General features: G+C 39.3%; 1 protein-coding gene across 2 annotated transcripts in view; it reads left to right on the top strand.

Annotated features, from left to right (window-relative positions):
• The first annotated feature begins 972 nt into the window (after positions 1-972).
• SLC9A3 (solute carrier family 9 member A3) overlaps positions 973-19,745 on the top strand; it is a 135,355-nt gene continuing 116,582 nt past the window's right edge. For both annotated transcript variants that reach the window (XM_072605309.1, XM_072605308.1), the window contains exon 1: positions 973-1,542. In XM_072605309.1, coding sequence (XP_072461410.1) covers positions 1,317-1,542 — 226 coding nt within the window. In that variant the 5' untranslated portion in view covers positions 973-1,316. The remainder of the gene's footprint in view (positions 1,543-19,745) is intronic.

The raw sequence follows: 19,745 nt of genomic DNA, 5'->3' as shown, positions 1-19,745 counted from the left end.
CATAGAAAGCCTTTTCTTATCCCTACAGTCAAGTCAGCATTGCTCTTTTCACCACACAAACCCCACGTAAAGCTTTGTCTTCACCTCGCAAGCCTGCGTTAGTTTGTAAGATAATCATTTGCACATGTCATTGTCTTATTTGACTGTGAACTCCAGGAGTTACTTTTGTATCTCACCTAATCCCTAGCATAGGGCTCCTCTGCTTGGAAGTTTAATGGGAAGTTTAAAAAAAATATATTGAACTGAAATGAATCAAACACAGACCTGTGCGGTGCCTGTGCCCTGGTGCCACATCACCCCCGCTGTTCTCAGCATCCCGTTAACAGTGCTCCTCTGTGCGCTCTCCAAACCCCCTTCCTGGACCTGTCCCAGGTCTCGGACCCTCCCTCCCGTGCTTAACGCTGTATAGGTGAGTGCTCTCCTCCCTCGGGGTTTAGGTGCCTTTCTCCCTAGTGTCAGTGGTGCGGGGACCCCACGGCGTAACCTCGTGGCGAGGACCTTCCCGTCCCCCGCGCGCTCGAGACGGTCGGTAGAAGCCGTGGGAACAGACGGGGTTGAGCGCGGCCGCTGCGACCCCTTGGCGGCTCGGAGGCTGGACTTGCCCTGCTTGGCCCAGCCGGACTCCTTTCCCAGGGGTCAGGCCAGCCAGAGACTGAGATACAGGGAGCGCGGGGCGGGGTGCATTTGCGTGTGCGCGCGCGTGTGTGTCCGAACTGTGTAGGGGTGTGTGTGTGTGTGTGTGTGTGTGTGTGTCTGTGTCTGTGTGTGTGTGTGTGTGTGTCTGTGTGTGTGTGTCTGTGTGTGTGTGTGTGTCTGTGTGTGTGTGTCTGTGTGTGTGTGTGTGTGTGTGTCTGTGTGTGTGTGTGTGTGTGTGTGTGTCTGTGTGTGTCTGTGTGTCCAGGGAGGGGAAGGCTCCGCCTCTCAAGGCTCTGGGGCCTCCCAATAAAGAGCACTGCGGCGGACCAGCTGCCCGCACCTTGCACTCCCCTCGGCGCGGCTCCCACTCCGGCTCCCGGCGCTCCTCCTTCTGGACAGCCAGCCTGTCCGGAGCCCCTTTGCGCCGGGCGGGCCAGCCTGTCAGTCCGCCAGTTTCTTTACCTGCCTGCTAGCCCTGGCCTGCTCCGGAGCCGGGAGCAGCAGGGGGATGTCAGAGATTATGTCCATCCCAGCAGACTGGACAGCGCACTGAGCCGGCACCTGCACCGCCGCCGCTGGACTCGGGGCTGTCAGCCGAGCGCAGGTGGTTTGTCAGCGGCTGTCGCTGTCCCCGGTTGGAGGCAGCGCATCTCGGGGAACCCTCTGTGTCTGGCTGCGGGATGGCGTTCAGGACTACGGCGACGCGCCTGAGGCTCAGTTTCCCTGCCTGGGGACTCTTGGTGTGGGCCCTTTGGATGCTACCGCGGGTCCTGGGGACTGAAGAGATTCCGGGGCACAATAGCCACGGAACAGAGGGCTTCCAGATTGTCACTTTCGAATGGGACCACGTCCAGGACCCCTACATCATCGCACTCTGGATCCTCGTGGCTAGCCTGGCCAAGATCGGTGAGTTAGCAAACCCGCCCAAGGCAGTCTAGTGACCTGGGGAGCTGGCCGCTCCTGACCCAGATTCTGATGATCCTCTTTCCAGGGTCCGAGGGATGGCAGTGGTGTTTGGGACTGGGAGTGGAGGGATCAGAGCCATTTATTTGCTTTTTTACTTGAGGGTTTGCTCTCATCATGTTCCTTGCCCCTGGACACAGCATTACAATGTCATTCTAACAGTTTATTTCGAATCTTTAATCCAAGTTAATGAGCTATTTTATCACAGGTCTGTTTTTCTAAATCTGATGCTATTTCTTGTTCATGTCAAATACTTTAGTATTTTCTAAAGCAAGTATTTTTATTCTGATGATTTTGCTCTTGTCCATCCATAATAATCATGTAGCAAATGACTCTTCTGGGAAAATGTTTCAGAAATTTTTTTATGCAGTCTTCCTACCCTATAACTTGACACTATAACTTGATACCTAGAACTTTATGGGAAAATGTACCTGAAGTAGATAGCCATTACATTCCATGGGCAAGGAGTTAGAGTCATTTTGTACACAGATAACATATATGAGTTAGCATATATTAACGAATATGAACATATATTAGCATTACATAGTGCTATCATAGGTACTCTCTGGTACCTTAATATTTCCTGGTTCTGGTGACATTTTACCTTTTGTAAAAATTTCTGTCTGATTTAACAATCATTATAGGATCTGGCATATTTCGAGTTTAGTAACTGTTCAACAGACAACACATACATACACACTCACACACACACATTCACCCTATAGAATTCACTAGTTGAATTATGTGATTTTTTTAAAAAAAATAGTTGCTGGTAAAATTTTTTGAGAGCCTTGAAACATATAGTTAGAAACTGCAATTTTTGGCTATAATTTGAATTACTCTCCACTACTCAATAGATCTGAGATCTCACCAAACCTTAATTACTCAGCAAACTGAAAATGTTCATCCTAATTCAAAGGTAATTCAAAAAAGCAGTAGAATGGGTGAAAAGACCTTATGCATGAAAGCTAATTTTTCAAGACTTTCTTGTGGATTTTTGGTGTTTATAACAATTTTTACCTTTTCTCAGGTTTTGTTGTGGTGGTGGTTGTTTTTCTACCTCAGATTCCTGCTTGTTTAAAAACTTGAATGTTTTTTCAATTTCAGTTTATGTTCTTATACTGTGGATAGTTGTGAGGTATTTTTGCTTCAATAACCGGAAAACCTTGTGTACAATGACATTTTCTCCTGACTTTATTAACTGTCTTTCTATTCCTCTGAGAAAGCTGCCTCACCTTTCCGTAAAACAAAGGTGATAATTAACTACTAGGGAAGGTGATAGGAAGGTTAATTATCCTCATATGCTTTCCTATAGAAAATTCACTGTATTTAATTTTTTATTGTGGGTCATACATTTAATAATCCTTTGATGGACTGGGCCTGTCTGTTGCCTCAGCTTTGTATGGTTTACTTTTGCTGCTGCCTGATGTTGCTATGCCCTACTATTCCAGTAGACCTGGGCTTAATGTTTGACACAACCTCATTCTTGTTTTTTTTAGCATTCATCTTTGTCTTTATAAAATTATTTCAATCCCAAAGCAGAGCAAGAAGAATTGGGAGGCAACTTCTGTAGCTGGAATCACATCATTAATTCATCTAAGAAGAGATAATGTGATATAACGGTTAGAGAGGAGGGCCTCACAGCTTGAAGACAAGTTCAAGTTCTAATTCTGAACATATACTTGCTGTATGACCCTGTGCAAGTCATTTATCCTCTGGGGGCCCCAGGCAATTCTTTAGAACTCTAAATTGAAGAAAAAGTATTAATCTGCTTTAGGAGAGTATTTTCTCATTCAGAGTTCTCTGTACCAATAAAATGGCTAACACAGCTGCTATCCCTAAAGAAAGCTAAATGCCTAAAAACATAAATGATTCTGACTCATTTTTCTTCATCCTCACTGGTCCTAGAGAAGGAAGGATGCAAATTAAATATTATCTGGTTTACAGAGGGTAAAAACCTACTCATGGAGCCAGGACTATCTTGATTGAAGTCCCCTCCCCCTCCCAGTCTGGGCAAAGCAATCAACCTTTTAGTGCCCTCAGGCAACCTCCTAAGAAATTACTCATTAGAGTGGAGTTTCTACACCAGTGAAAACAAGAAACTCAGGTTCAAGTATGATTATCTTAATTTTCCCATCCTCTAATTTGCTACTTTGAAAGGCTTCTAAGGGCATCTAATTTACAAGATTGGGACCTGAAAGGTGACATAGATAGGATAGAGTTCTGACATTTACTAGCTTTGTAACCTTAGATAAGTTATGTAACTGATGCCTGCCTCAGGTTCCTCTTCTGTAAATTGGAGCAGCTAGATGGGGAAGTAGAGTTCCAGGCCTGGAGTCAGGATGATCTCAGTTCAAATCCAGCTTCAGACATTTACTAGCTGTGTAACCCTGGCCAAGACACTTAGCCCTGTTTGCCTCAGTTTGCTCATATGTAAAATGAGCTGGAAAAGGAAATGGCAAACCACTCTAGTATCTTTGCCAAGAAACCCCCCAAAAGGGTAACAAACATTCAGGAATAACTAAGTAACGACTAACAGCAACAACAATTTAGATGTAATAATAGCACCTACCTGCCAGGGTTTGTTGTGAGGATCAGATCTGTAAGGCACTTTGCAAATTTTAAAGTACTATAATAATCTCAGATGAAATATTTGGAACTTCTTAGAAGAAAAGTGGTAGATTATCACAGATTTAGAGTTGGAAGGGACCAGAGAAGCCAGTGAGTCTAACTTTTTCATTTTGCAGATGAAGAAACTGATGCTCAGAGAGTCACTCAGCTGATAGATATTGGAGTCAAGATTGACTAGTCTTCTTTACTCCTAGTTCATTTCTCTAACCACTGCACCACATGGTTTTTCATTAGATAATGTGGTTTATATAAATGTCAGCTCTTCCACAAACCTGGAGCCATACAGGGATTGAAGCTGTTGATTTCTGTCATAGACACAACTCATAATTAAAAATAGCAATGTTAGGAAGCCAATGAGTCTTATTTTTTGATATTTTCCTGAGGCAGTATAGTGGAAAGATCATCATTTTCAGAGGCAAGAGAATTGTGTTTAGATCCTACCCTAGACATTTATTGGCCTTGTGACCATGGGAAATTCACTTACCCTCTGAAGATCTCAGTGTTCTCTCATGGAATATGAGGATTTTAATACTGGAATTGCTTTCCTTGCTAGGCTATTTTTAAATAAACGGTGTGTCTACCCCCTACACTTTTCAGGTTTTGCATCCCAACTCTAACAATAGCCAGAACTCACTTTATCTGTAAGTCTAAATTTTCTCATTTGAAAAATAATACATTCACTACTTACTTTAAAGGTGGTAGTGAGAATTGAATGAGCTAATGTAATGAACATGTTTCATAATTTTGGAGCACCATATACACTGAGTAAGCTAGTATAACCTAAAAACATTTTTTTTGTTTAATTTTAGCTAGCAGAGTTAATTATTTAAAATGGAGTAGTCCTAATGATGACATCATTGTCTACTTCAATTTATCTCTGTTTGAAAGAATTCCTAATGACTTCTGTAAAAAATCCTTTGTCCCAAGTTTGGTTAATCCAGAGCAGTCAGGAAAAAAGTATCGCTTGTGATACAGAAAACCTGTTTTAACAATTACATATGAACATCCCATTATCATATGAAACTACTTCCATTCCCCAGGTTACACATCCTAATAGGGACCTGCAAACTGTTTTGTTGCTATGATTCAATAATTTTATAGAAAGAAAAATTCTGCATAGCTGATATGTATACAAATCTGTCAATTTGATAGTCTATTTAAGGAAAATTCTGCCTGTCCTTTGGGGATTATCAGGTGCCTGAATAATGTCAAGAGACCTACACAAGACTCTCAGCATGTTGGGTGGACACCTCTTTGAATGATTTATGAGACAGGTAGCTAAATGTTGCACTGTGTGAGAGAGAATGAATGAGTTGAAATCAGTACCATTGGAAGGAATGCTGTTGATGAGAATGAATATACATTTAAGATCTTTAATGCTACCTTTTCAATATCTCTTTAATAAAGTATATGATATCTATAATTGATGTGTGTACAAAAAAGAATACTTTCTGATAGAACGAGAAGATTGTTTGCATGTTAATTGGTAGATATGACTGAGTTGCCTTCAACATGATTTGAGTAAGGTCTTAAATGAATGAACGGTCAAAGTAGATAATCTGAGAGCAAATTAGTTCTTGGAGTGAGAATTGCAAAAGAAGAAAGAGAAAGAGGGTGTGGAAGGTATGTATAAAAAATGCAGATTCAAGGGACTGACAAGAACAAAAAGTATAAAGTGGGACCCACAAAATGGAGAGGAACTGTAAAATTATGAAGTATCTATCCAGGGGTCAGCAGTAAGGACTGAGGAATGCGGAAGAAAAACTCCCAAAACTCATTCAAGAGTTGGACTTCTATTGACAGATTAAACTGTGTAAAATGATTAGGTTTCTTCCAAACGTTTTTGACACCTCAAATTTTCTCATCCTAGACACCTCACAGACTGAAAGAATTTTAGGAAGAAATCTTAGAGGTGAATTAATCTACCCTCCTTCTCAGTGAAGAATCCTTTCTATAATTCAATTTCAGTGAATATTTATTAAGCATCTTCTGTGTGTAAGACCTTGGATTAAGCACTAGAGGCACAAAGATGAAGCATTTGTCCAGTCTTCCAATAGTTCTTCCTTCTAGATGCTTTCACTCTGTTACCCTGCTACCCTGAGGAATCTCACCCTGATTGGTCAGAGCCTTTCAGCATCCTTCTTGCAGCCACTATCATGTTCCTGCTCATTTGTTTTGATCTCATTTGAGATTCCACTGAACTGGAAGGGACCTCTGACCATCTTATCTGAACAAAAATGTCTTCTACATTGCCTCTGAGAACTGATCGTCTATCCCTTGCTAGTAGACCTTTAATTTGGGGTACCTTACTACCTCCTGAGGCAATTAATTTCACTTTGGGGGTGGTTTGCTGTTTATGAAGTTATTTTTTTCACATCAAATCCAAACATACCTCATTATGACTTCTAAAGTTTCCTTGATTCAGTCATATGGCATTAAAGAGAGTTAAATTTGTACCTCTTCTATGTAATATAGTTTCAGTTATTTGAAGAGGGCCTTCACGCCCTCCCCCTTCCCTCCCAATTTTCTCTTCTCCAGGCTAAATGTCTTCAGTCTCTTCAACTGATCCTTTAAGTCCTGGTCTCAAGCAACTGATTCCCCATCTCCAGATTATCAATGTTCTTTATCACAATGGATTTCATTTCAGTATGGAAATACTGTTGCCATCACCAAATCATTCTGGTTCCAATAGGTAGTGCTATTTATCAAAAGAAAATATTTTTCAACTTCTAAATCCCACCTTATACCATTAATACATTTTTATAAGTATAGTAGTGCTTTGTTTATCTGGTTTAAATATAACGATATCAAACTCAAATGGAAATGGAGCCTCATGAGCCACATATTGACTTAGAAAAACACAAATTAACATTATCTGTGTTGAATTGTGTTTTTTTATCATTTAGTTAAACACTTCCCAGTAGCATTTTAATCTGGTTAGCAGCACTCAGAAGTTTTGTGGGTAGTAAGTTGCCACCTCTGCTGTACAATAAATGTATCCTATGTAATAAGTTCTTTCTCTGATTCTAATCCACTGAATAGTCAAAGAATTATAGAATATTACAACTAGAGGTTTCATGGAAGTAACTTCATCTTACTTCCTTATTTTATAGTGGGGGAAAGTGCCCAGGAGAGGTTAATTGCCTTCCTCAAGGTCACAAAGTCCTGTAATACTATAGAAAACAACTGGTTGACTTATTTGCCTGGCAATATGTAGCATAGCTCAATTATACTACTAAGGAATCCTTCTACCCATTACCTTTAAGCTGACCTTATCAATTCTCAACAACATTCTCTAAAGTGACTCTTAGCTAGGTCAACCCTTGGACAAATGGACATGAAGTCCATTTCCAGGCTCTTAGATCTTTTTTAGCTTAATACAATCTGCTACAATTTGTGCCCCTCTGGCCTAGCTTCTAAGTACCCACAATACAGTACAGGAGCAAAAACTTCCATGACACAGGAGGGAAATGAATTAAGATTTTAATAGATGTGTTACGATACAATTCTAACATCATCAAACAGCATTCCATGGCAATTGCTATAATAGGATTTTACCTGTGCTCTTATGCCAGTGTCATAGTCATTAGGCATCAGATGTGAGACTTGAACTTGGGTCTTTCAGACCAGCTTGCTATCCACTAGACCATTGTACTTACCTTGTAGTGCCTCCAAGCACTTCAAGACTATAAATTCCAGGGCAACTAATGGATTTACATTAGTAGAGGGAGGTTCCTTATTGGGAATTTGCTAAATCAATGAAATCACAACTTCATTCGAGAGAGAGGCAAAGGCAGAGACAGAGACAGGGAGACAGAGGCAGAGGCAGAGAGAGCACCATAGCATAGTACAACTCGAGCATCAAAATCAGTTAGACCTAGGTTCAAGGCCCCATTCATACCATACAACCCATATTGCCCTAGACAAATCACTTGCCCAGACGAGTGCCCTAAACAGCTCTCTATGAATACAGGTTTCAGGGCAAGTGCCAGTGTGGAAGGAGTTTCCACACCAGAAGTTTCTTATGGGGATAAAATTACAGATTCACACACACATCTTTAGTTTCTAAATACATACATACATACATACATACATATATATACATATATATGTGTGTGTGTATGTTTAGCTTGTGTATATATGTACATATACATATAGAGATAGATCTCATGGCCATTTAAAGGATAGTTATCATTGAATAGATTCAACGAAAGGGCCTGGGTTGGAAGACATGCTTTGAGCAGGCTTTGCCTTCTCACTGAGAAACCATCTAAATCTAAATGAATTGATAATGTCCAGCTTTGGATGGGTAGTAGGAGACATGACAGACTCTGATTTCATTCTGGCTTCTAAACTGACTTCACTGGATTGGGTTTCTACAAAGTAACTACTGAGAGCTACTGAGGGAATTATTTTTTGAAAAGTAAGGATTGTTGATAATTCACTTGTTTAATCTCTGACTTAAGATATTCACTTATTCTGATTGGGGAAATTTAGCATTATTTCTATTTTTGCTGATAGCATTGTATTGTCAATGAAGGAAGTGTTAATTTTTTACTGTTAAGGAGACTGTATTTTAAAAGATGAAATAGATTAGAGATAGTTTTCATTCCTGTGGAGACAAGAGAAAGGAGTACTCTTAGAGTGAGCTCCTCTACTCCGTTAATGATCAACCAATCAGCAATGAATTTGGCATAAATGCCTAGATTGTAGATACAACGAAAGCCAACAATGAAATGGTCTATGCCCTTATATTCTAAATTTCTAATGGTGTTATCCTCATAGGTGTTCCTCTGCTTCCATACTTTAGAATTCCAACTGTCAATACAGTCGTAAATGCCTTTTCTCCAACCAGGAAGCATAACATTTTTCAGGATAAATGGCATTTATCATAGCTTTTTAAAAAGTTTTGAAAATCACTCAGTCTACCAAATTCCATTTGGCTAATGAATCCTTTGTGATTCTTACCTCAAACTACCTGCTTCCTCTATCTTCTCTTGTTCTACAGTGGATCGAGTATTGGAACTGGGGTAAGGAAGATGCAAGTTCAAATTTCTATCCCAGACAATTGCTGACTGTCACCCTAGGCAAACCATTAACCTTCCCCAGTTTCCTCATCTGTAAAATAGAATAATAATGTGCTGTGAGGATCAAACAAAATGACATGTAAAGTTCTTTGTAAACCGTGAGTGCCTAGGGGCAGCTAGGTGACTCAGTGGATAGAGTACTAAGCCTGTCCTCAGAAAGTCTCATCTTCCTATGTTCAAATTTGGCCTCAGACACGTAGTAACTGTGTGACCCTGGTCACTTAACTCAGTTTTCTCATCTGTAAAAGGAACTGGGGAAGGAAATGGCAAATCACTCTAGTATCTCTGCCAAGAAAATGGCAAATAGGGCCACAAGAGTCGGACATAACTGAAATGACTAAACACATCTCTTATGTAAACAGATAGCATAAGTAAAGTGCTTTGCAAACTTTGTAGTACTATGCAAATATTCGCTACACGTAGAAGGTTGAGATAGCCCAGGTACATTTTACAACAAATGTTCAGATTTAAACAAGTACAAGGCAGTATGGAAATGTGCATAGAGGATCAGCCTTTGAATCAGGCAGATATGGGCTCACAATCTGTCTCTGACAAATCTATCCTGGCTTGTTACTGTGTACTCCAGGATGAAGTTACAGACAAAATGCTCATCTGCATTGGTGGATGAGGTTTCTATACTTTCCACAAAAATAACCAAAAAAGGATACCTTTTCTCCAGGCCCTCTGCTGAGTTCTTTTGGGCAGAACACAGGAGTCACCGGTTATTTCACTCCTTAATTCCTAATTTAGTGAATACTTCTCCTTAAAACCCAAAGTACTTAAAGCCATATCCACTTAAACGAGAAGAATTTTGTGAGGTCTATGTAACTGAACTTTTAAAAAAGAACAGGAAAAAATTAATTTCAGTTAAACAATGAGCTGCCAAATCTTACCTCCCTAACCCTGAGCAACTCTGCTCTTCTCTCCATCACACACCTCCCTTTCTACTACAGATCTTCATCATGTCTTGTCTAGTCTGTTGTTATAATCTCTTAACTGATCATCTTGCTTCTGGTTGCCATTCTAATTCATTCCCCATATATCTGCCAAAGAGATTTTGCTAAGGCACTGATCTGAGAGAGTCTTTCCTGATAAACACCATTGGCTCCCAATTCCCTCTATCATCACATAGAAGCTTTTCCAATGGACATTCAAAGGCCTTTACAGCCTGGTCCCAATCTAACATTCTGAACTCATTTCATGGTACTCCTCTTCATCTCCCAACACTCCAGCTAAACTGACCCTCCTACTATTTCTCCTTCATGGCTCTCCATCTCTCTTTCCTCTGCCTTTGCCTGGAATGCAGTCCTTCCTCCCCTTCACCTCTTAGACTCCTTACCTCCCTTCAAAGCTCAATTCAAATGCCATCTCCTCCCCCACCCCCATTATCGTAGATATATTTTGCAAATAACTACCTACACATGTTATCTAGATTATATGAGGGTAAGAACTGTTCCATTTTTATCTTCCTATTCCCAGCATCTAACACAATTCGTGTCACACAGTAGGCATTTAATGAATGCTTGTTGGCATAATGAAAAGAAAGTTGGAGTGAGAGTCAGGGCGTCCTGGATTCAAATTCCACCTCTGAAACTTAATAAATCTGTGAATATGGACAAGTCACTTAACTGAGTCTCAGTTTTATTTTCTGTAAGTGGGTATAAAAATACCTGTAGTACTAATGACACGAGGTTGTTGTAAAGTTAAATGAGAAAATGTGTGCAAAGCATTTTGTGAACGTTAAATGTAAATAAATATATATAATATGTGCGTATTTAATAGGTATATAAGTGCATAGACATACATAATCATGCATTAGAGAGGTAGAAGGGAATAAGCATTTATTAAGTGCTTACTTACAGCCAGGCACTGTGCTAAGCACCTTACAGTTATCTCACTTAATCATCACAACAAACTCAGTGAGATAGGTACGATTATTATCCCCATTTTACAGTTGAGGAAACTGAGGCAGACAGAGATTACCCAGGGTCTGGGAATTCAAAGACAAAACAAAACAGAACAAACAAACAGAACGTCTCTGCCACAAAGGAGCAGTACTGGGAAATACAACATGTAAATTAAATAAGAAAATACTAGATCATTTCATGGGGGAGAGAGCACTATGACCTGGTTCAGAAAGGGCTTCCTATAAGAAGTTGTACCTGAACTTATGATGAAAAATTATAGCCCCTCCAGAGAAAGAGCTGAGGGTACCTGAATGCAGACTGAAGCCTACAATTTTTCACTTTCTATTCTTTTTTTTTTTTTGAGGGGAGGTGTTTAAGTTCTGTTCCACAAAATGACTAGTATTGAAATGTTTTACATGATTGCATATGTATAACTGATATCAGATTAATTACCTTCTCAGGGAGGAGGAAGGGAAGAAGGGAAAGAAATTAGAACTCAAATTTTTTAAAAAAATGTTAAAAATTGTCTTTACATGTAATTAGGGGGAAATAAAATATACTTAAAAATTTAAAAAGAAGAAGTGCCTGAGCTGAGCTTTGAAGGAAATAGGGGATGCCAAGAGGGGAAAAAGGAAGAGGGAATACATTCCAGCCTGGAAGATAGCATGTGTCAAGAGAGTCAAGGAGACAGGAAATGGAATGCCAAATTCAGAGAATGGAAGGCAGTTCAGCATGGCTAAAATACAGATGCTGGGCTAGAGAGTTTACGTTTTAAATCCCAGAAGCAACAGAAAGACAGATAGACGGAAACATTGGGCACTGAGTGTGAGCAGGTGGACATCTTGGCTTCCCCCAAAAGATTTTAGCATTCCACTACCTATTATTTTAAGATGACTTTGCTGCTTGTAATTGTTCCATAAAGTATTTCCAATATTGGACCAAGTTTTATTCACATCAACAGCAACATCTTCTCTTGTGTACTATTATTAAAATAACTTTGAGTGCCTATTCTAAATCCAACATTGTATTAGGTCCTCCAGAGTGTACAAAGAGAATAAGGCAATGTATGATCAGATCAAAATGAATGATACAGACAATAAGTTCTCTAAAGATTGAGGGAGGGAAAAAAATGAATGTAGATTGGTAAATAAGTTTGAAAGTGCTTGCTTTGGCAGCACATCTGCTAAATAAACCTTCTAAGATCATAGAATTAACCCCTATATCTTTATAATGGAGGACAAGGCAGTGACTTCACCAAGGTCACACAGATTGTAAATAGCAGGCTACTCCAAGCACCCCAAGATGACTTGGACAAAGTAATCAATAATGGCTAATGTTTGTGTTGAACGTTATAGATGTATAGAATCTTATTTGATTCCCAGGACAATCCAATGAGAGAGGTTCTGTTATTATCTATATTTCATAAATGAGGAAACAGAAGCTCTAAAAGGTTAATTGACTTTTTCAAGGTCACACCCCAGATAAGTGGCAAAAGCCAACACTCAAAATCAAGTCTTCTTACTCCAAATCCAGTCCTTTTTCCACTGTGCCATACTGCTTATATCACACAATCACAAATGACATAGGCTAACAAACTAGTGATACAGTTCTTAAAAGCAGTAACTTAATATGCAAAATTTGCCCTACCTGCAAGAATCAGAGTGCCCTTCTTTTGAAAGTTATAGATGTAGCCTTAACGTCCAGACAAAACACATCACCCCATGAAGTCACTGGTCCTCTTTGAAACAAAGAATCAACAACAACTACCGCTACTACTACTACTACTACTACTACTACTACTACTACTACTACTACTACTACTACCGCTACTACTACTACTACTACTACTACTACTACTACTACTACTACCGCTACTACTACTACTACTACTACTACTACTTATATGATTTCAGTGTTTTTTTAAAGGTCCCAAATTGAACATCAATATATCTAAATTTGCTTAATAACTACATTGATTAATTCTGAAACATGGTGTATCATGATTCAGTCACTCTCTCTAAACTAAGAGCTACCATTACTGATCAGTAGAACATAAGCAATAGATCTTTACCTGAGTCAATAAAGAAGTAATATTCCTAGCCCTTGGCTCGAAATCATGAGTCTTGTATGCCACTTACTGGTTGTGAGACCTTTGCTGAACATTAGGAAACTGGCTCTGATTCTTTCCCTAGATGGAATTGATTATAATACCTTCCCTACTATCTTACCAGGTGACCATGAAGTTATAATTTCAAAGATGCATTCAGTCTTATAACAGGACAGGATCTAGCTTAGACGTAACTTTGGAAAACTTTTTGCCTAAAGCAGGAGTGCTTATAGTGAGCCATCCAGATTCTAACTGGGCATTTTCATTATGAATCAGCCTGTTGAGTGTGAGGGCAGCTCTAATTATTATAAAATTCTTCCTTGCATTGAATCAAAATCTGTCCCCCTAAAATGCCCCTCCTTTGGTTTTAGTTTTGCCCTCTGGAGGCACACAGAATAAGTTGAATCTCTGTTCAGTTTAATAAACCTTAAAATATTTGAAGATGTTGTCATTGCCCCCACTTGGTTTTCTCTCCTGGCTAAAACTACCTGCCTCTTCATCAGGAACATCTGTGTTACTTGATTTGCAGATCCCTTCTGTCCTGGCCACCCTGCTCTGGATGCACTCCAGGTCATCAGAGTCCTTTTTAAATTGTGGCACTCAGAGAACTGAACACAAGATTCTAGACAAGCACAGTGTACAGTAGGATCATTATTACCTCCCACGACCTGGGCACACTATACTTAACATTACTGCTACCCAAGATTCCATTAACTTTTTAAACAACTACATCATGCTGTTAGCTCATCCTTAGCTAATGGTCAACTAAAATCTCTAGGGCCTTTTCACACAAACTGATGACCAGCATTCTGTATTAGTGTATTCAGTTTTTGAAACCTAAATGTAACATTTATATTTATCATATTCAATATTATTGGTTTGGGTTGATTTTTTTCAAAATCTCTTGAGATTATTTCAAATTTTTATTCATCTTCTAACATACTTTATAATCAAGCTTTGTGCTGTCTATCTAATTTCATCTTCTAAATTTAAATCTAATTTTGTTTATCTAAATTCATCTTCATTTAAGTTACCGATTAAAAAAATACTGAACACAACAGGGCCGAGGGCAGGGCCCAAGAGTATGCTGCAAGATATTTGCCTCAAGGTTGACATTAGTCTTTGGCCAACACTCTTTGATACGATTCTTTAGCCAGCAACAAACCTCCATAATTATACAACTCCCATTTCCAAGTCTTGTTCACAAAGATAGCAGTAAAGACTTTGTCAGGTGCCTTTCAGAAATACAATTGTCTGTTCAAACAAATAGTATTTGTGTTGGTCTCTGCTAGGCACTAAGAATACAAAAATTAAAGTGAAAATATTCCTCACCCTGAATGAACTTAAATTCTACTGCAAAGATAAACTGAACAATGCAAAAACAGTGTCTATAACTGTCTCCTTTCTAACCATCTAAATAACATTACACGAATAGAAAATGAGACTAGTTTGCCTTGATTTGTTCTTAGCTAATCCATTCTGTATTTTCACCTCTCCCCTTTCTAAATGCTGACAAACCATCTGTTTAATCATTTCTAAATTGTAGGGTAACCATGGGGGAGGGGAGGAATTAAATTAAATTAATTAAATAAATTAAATTTAAATTTAAATAAATTAAATTAATTAAATAAAAACACTAAATTTTTTGTTATCCTTATTCCCCTTTCTGAAAGTTCGGATGATATTTGCTCATCGTCAATCTCCTGTTACTTTTCCCACTGTATTTTGTATCTTCAGACTTTTTAATATGCAAGACTTTTGTTGCAGTCATTTGTTTTACATAATTTGGCATTGGCCTCTCCAGTTCTCCAAGATTCTCAGTGGCTGACAGTTTCCATGATTATGCCATGATGATGGCACCTGACCTTTATATAGTGCCTTGTGAGTTACAGAGCATTTTTCACACATGATCCACATAACCCTGTGAGCTCAGTAGTATAGGCATTGTTCTTACAATTATTTCACCATAAGCTGCCTAACGTAATCATTATTATTACTTTAGAAAATGCATTCTTCTCATTTTATTCAATAGAGATCAGATAGAAGCAGTCTGAGGCAAATCATTGTCCTGCTCTATATTTTTACATTTAATGTTTTACGGATCATTGCACAGGTGGATAAAACAATTGCATTTTGTAGTAGAATAAAGTTATTGAGATGTAGGTACAACTGCAACAGCAGACTGCGTGTCCTGTTTCTGCATGGTTTTGATTTCTTTTGCTTGGTTTCTATATTTTGAAAGCTTTTCATTCCAAACAGCTTGGAGACCATGAATATTTGTCTTCATGAAATCTATTAAAATATTGTTCTTCAGGTTTTACGCAACAGTAGCATGGATGACTTTGGCCAACACCTTGGTCTGCGATAATGATCTAGTTCAGTATGTGTTGGTTTTATTCCTCAGTATTGTTAAATTTTTAATTAATCAAGCTTGGTTTTTATTATTTTTTAATTTCTCAAATATTTTAAGAATCATATTTATAGTACGGGGATTTGTCTGTCTTTCCATGAAAGTTAGCAAACTTTTGACATATAATTTTAGCCAACAAGTCACGTTTTGCCAGGGATTTGATAGGTGTTAAATTGTTGTAGCCCCCAGTGATTTGCTTCATGGTTACTAGTATTTCCTTTCATAGTTTGTTGATCATGAAGAGTAAGCATAATGAACCTTCTGTCATTTCTTATGACGTCTGCCAGATCCTGCATTGCCACCATAAACTCTTGTTGTTGTCCTTTGTCCTTCTTTCTTGAAGAGGATCATGACATCAGGAAGGTGAGGTCACGGCATGCAAGTGAACTGGATTTAAGTGAGGGAAGGCTGTGCAAAGTCACCAGCCTCACTCTCTCCTCCAGAGTCATCTGGGTCCAGTGGCAAGATATAGATTAGGATAACTGGAGATGGCCCTGGATACAGTGGGAGATCCTGGCCTTTTTAAGCTAAGTTCTTTCCCAGGTCTCTGTTTGACTGAGGCAACACCCATTCAGTGATTAAAGCTAGGTAAGAAAAGAGGCAAAAGATGCCCTATTTTACTTACTCAAAAAGAAAAAAATATCAGTCTGGGAGGGGAAGACCCTCAGGTTTTCTGGTCAAAACAGAAACAATTGCTATTTACACTATGATCTATCAAAACCCAAACAAAGACCTACAGAGGCTTGGGCTGGGACCTGTTGTTGGCCAGTCAGTGGGAGTCAGAGTGGTTTGGGTTTATAGACTTTTCTATTTCCACAAACAAATCCCAATGTCTCAGCCACTTTCTCTGTTCCTCTTTGTTTATTAGCATACAGTTGACCCAGTACTGAAGATGCCACCTAAGATGCCTTTGGATTTCACCATACCATATTTCATTGGCTCCAGAGGGACTTAAACCACTTTGAGTTCTATTTGACAAGTCCAGTGCTGTGGACCTGTTAACAACTTTTTACAACTGCTCAATGAAGTGGTAGAAGTCTACTTGTTCCAGAAGTGTTTCTGTGTTCTGGTTTTTTTTTCTCCCACTGCTTACTATGCCTTGGGAATGTCTAACAATCCTCTCCCTTCTTTTTAGCAAGGAAATGCTTGTTTTTCTGTAGCTGCCTTGGAATGCCCTAAATGTACCCCATGTTTCCTTAATATTGTATGGTATTTTTCTTGGATGCTATCTAAATATAACATCCATTTTACAGTCCCAAAGATACACTTTAAAACTGGAATTTTGTTGGTGTCATTTGCACTAAATATGTGCTTATCATTTGACTTTGATTTCAGAGACAGCTAGGTGATTGATGCAGTGGGTGGAGCACTGAACCTAGAGTCAGGAAATTCTGAATTCAAATCTAACCTTATACACTTAGCAGTGTGACTCTGGTCAAATCACTTAATCTGTTTATCTCAATTTTCTTATCTGTAGAAAGGGGATGATAACACTTAGCTCTCAGGGTTGTTATAAGGATCAAATGAGATATTTGTGAAGTGCTTTGCAAACCTTAAAGTGCTATATAAATCTAACTGTTCTTTGTTACTAATACATTTAGCCATGGTTATCTCCTTGATAGCTTTATAATCAATGTGTCTAACCTGGAGGAGATGAGGGTTTTTGGTAAATATTGTCTTCATCCATTGGTTCAATTTGACTTCTAGATACAAGCTCAAAGTCTTCAGATCTGTCTTTTCTTAGTATGTGTTAAACGTTTTACACTTATTGAGGCCAGATAACATTTTGGTATCACTGGGGAAGTTTTCACAAAATAAGGGAACTCTTTAAAGTAGTGTTGGGTGGATCCATGTAGTTTGATGTCATCCGTATATAAGATGCTTTGGTTTGACTCTTTAATTTGAAAGCTCTGGTTAGGTCTGTTTAGGAGAGATAATAATGGGCTAAAGAATAAGCAGAAATATAATGAGCTTAAACTGTATCTCCGAAAAATAATGCTCCATGTGGACATGAAATACTCTAATAATTTCATGACATTTTGGTATTTTGGAATATTTGGGTGTATATTTGGCATGGATGCATGCACATATACACATACATAAACATATATGTATGTATGTGTGTATGAATATTTTGGTGTATATTATGCATGCATATATACATGTACATATACCTATATGTGTGTGCATATATACATAAAATACACTCAAAGATAATTCTGGTCTCCTACCTGTTCTTGTGTGTTGTTATCCTGGAGCCTAAGCCCCTACCCTTGGAATGTTTTGTCTGCTCTTTCTCCCAGGGCCCTAGGTAGAGGCTGGAGGAGTATGAACCCTTCTGTGTGGAATGCACTAAAGATAGGGACACAGAGGGAAATGAGCCACAACTCCACATCTGCTACAGTTTCTCCTAGTTGGGGATGTCTGAGTTATCTGACCTGCTAGATCAGGGGTGGGGAACCTGTGGCCTCAAGGCCACATGTAGTCTTCTAGTTCTTTGGGTGTGGCCTTTTCAAGAGTCTAAGGTTTACACAACAAATCCTTTTATTAAGGGGATTTGTTCTGTGAAGTTTGGATTCAGTCAAAGGGCCACACTTGAAGATCTAGAGGGCCACACGTGGCCTCGAGGCTACAGGTTCCCCACTCCTGGTCTACACTATTTCTTGAAGATGGAAGAAGGCTGAAGAGGATTCTTCTGGTCACTGTTCCTAGCCTATGAATAGGAGACTTCTAGCAAAGTGTCTTGAGATTCTTACCTTATTCACTAATGGGCCTTCTGGCAGTTCCCCTTTTGATGTGAGATGATCTATCTATCTGTCTGTCTGTCTGTCTGTCTATCTATCTATCTATCTATCTATCTATCTATCTATCTATCTATCTATCTATCTATCCATGCATCTATAGCACATTCCAGATGTCCTGCAGGCAGAATGCAGAATATGTGTTCATAAGACAGATGCATGGTCCCAAAAGATAGAACAGGGAAAAGATGCAATGATTTCCCATTGCCTCTAGGATAAGATACAAACAAACTTCTCTGGGGTTGAAAGCCCTCCAGTTGTTTCTAACCTATTTTTTCTAGGCTCTTTTCTTATATATTAGACGTGCTGGTCTAACTGACTTCCTCGCCATAAGCCTGTCCATGATATCCCATCTCCCTTTGCTGTCCCTTTGCACGGGCTTTCCATCATAGCTGGAACACATCCTCACCTCATCCTCTTGGAATTGGGAGCCCCTTTGAGGGTTCAGCTCAAGTTTCACCCCCTAAACAGATCCTTTCCTGATTTCTGCACCACCACCCCCCCCCAACCAGGTACTAGTGATCTCCTCTCCAAACTATTTTGTGTTTACTTGCTAATGCATAGGTCATTGTCCCGCAATAGAATGTAAGTTCCTTGAGGGCAGGACTGGGTTTGTTCTGCTGTGTAATCAGAGCATCTAGCGTGGTGCTTGGTACATAATAAATGTTTAATACTTGCCAAACTAATACAGAACATCCTTTTAAAAAGAAAACTGCATATAGTTTTACAACAGGGAATGGTGGGTAGAGAGCTGAACTTGAAGCCAAGAAGCCCTAGGTTTAAATCTCTCCATTGCCACATACTGGCTGTGTGATGTTGGGGAAATCACTGAGCTTCTCCTTGCCCTAGGAAGCTCTCTAACTTGTAAAAAAGGGACCAAGCTACGTTGATAGGAGTTTCCATACATTAATGACATCACAGATTTAATCCAGGTAAGTACAAGGGGAGAAAAAACAAATGCATTGTAGCAACCACTATACATGTTAAATGTCCACAATTCCTCCAGACAGCCTCGAACCTCTGAAGTTTAAAGGCCATACCAAGAGTGCGTAGATCCAGGTCTTTCCTTCCTGCTGATACAGGGAGGGAACAGCCCTAACTGTTCAGCTCTGGTTCTTGCGATCTTCCAATGCTATTCTTTTGTTTCAGTAAGAGTGGCAGATGCAGGTCTCCATGAAGCTGTGATCAGCCTGGGTCAGGGTG

Source organism: Notamacropus eugenii, chromosome 4 (genome assembly GCF_028372415.1).
Source record: "Notamacropus eugenii isolate mMacEug1 chromosome 4, mMacEug1.pri_v2, whole genome shotgun sequence".
NCBI classification, from domain to species: Eukaryota; Metazoa; Chordata; class Mammalia; order Diprotodontia; family Macropodidae; genus Notamacropus; species Notamacropus eugenii.
Note: the sequence above shows the minus strand (reverse complement) of the source record. Positions and strands in the feature narration are given on the sequence as shown.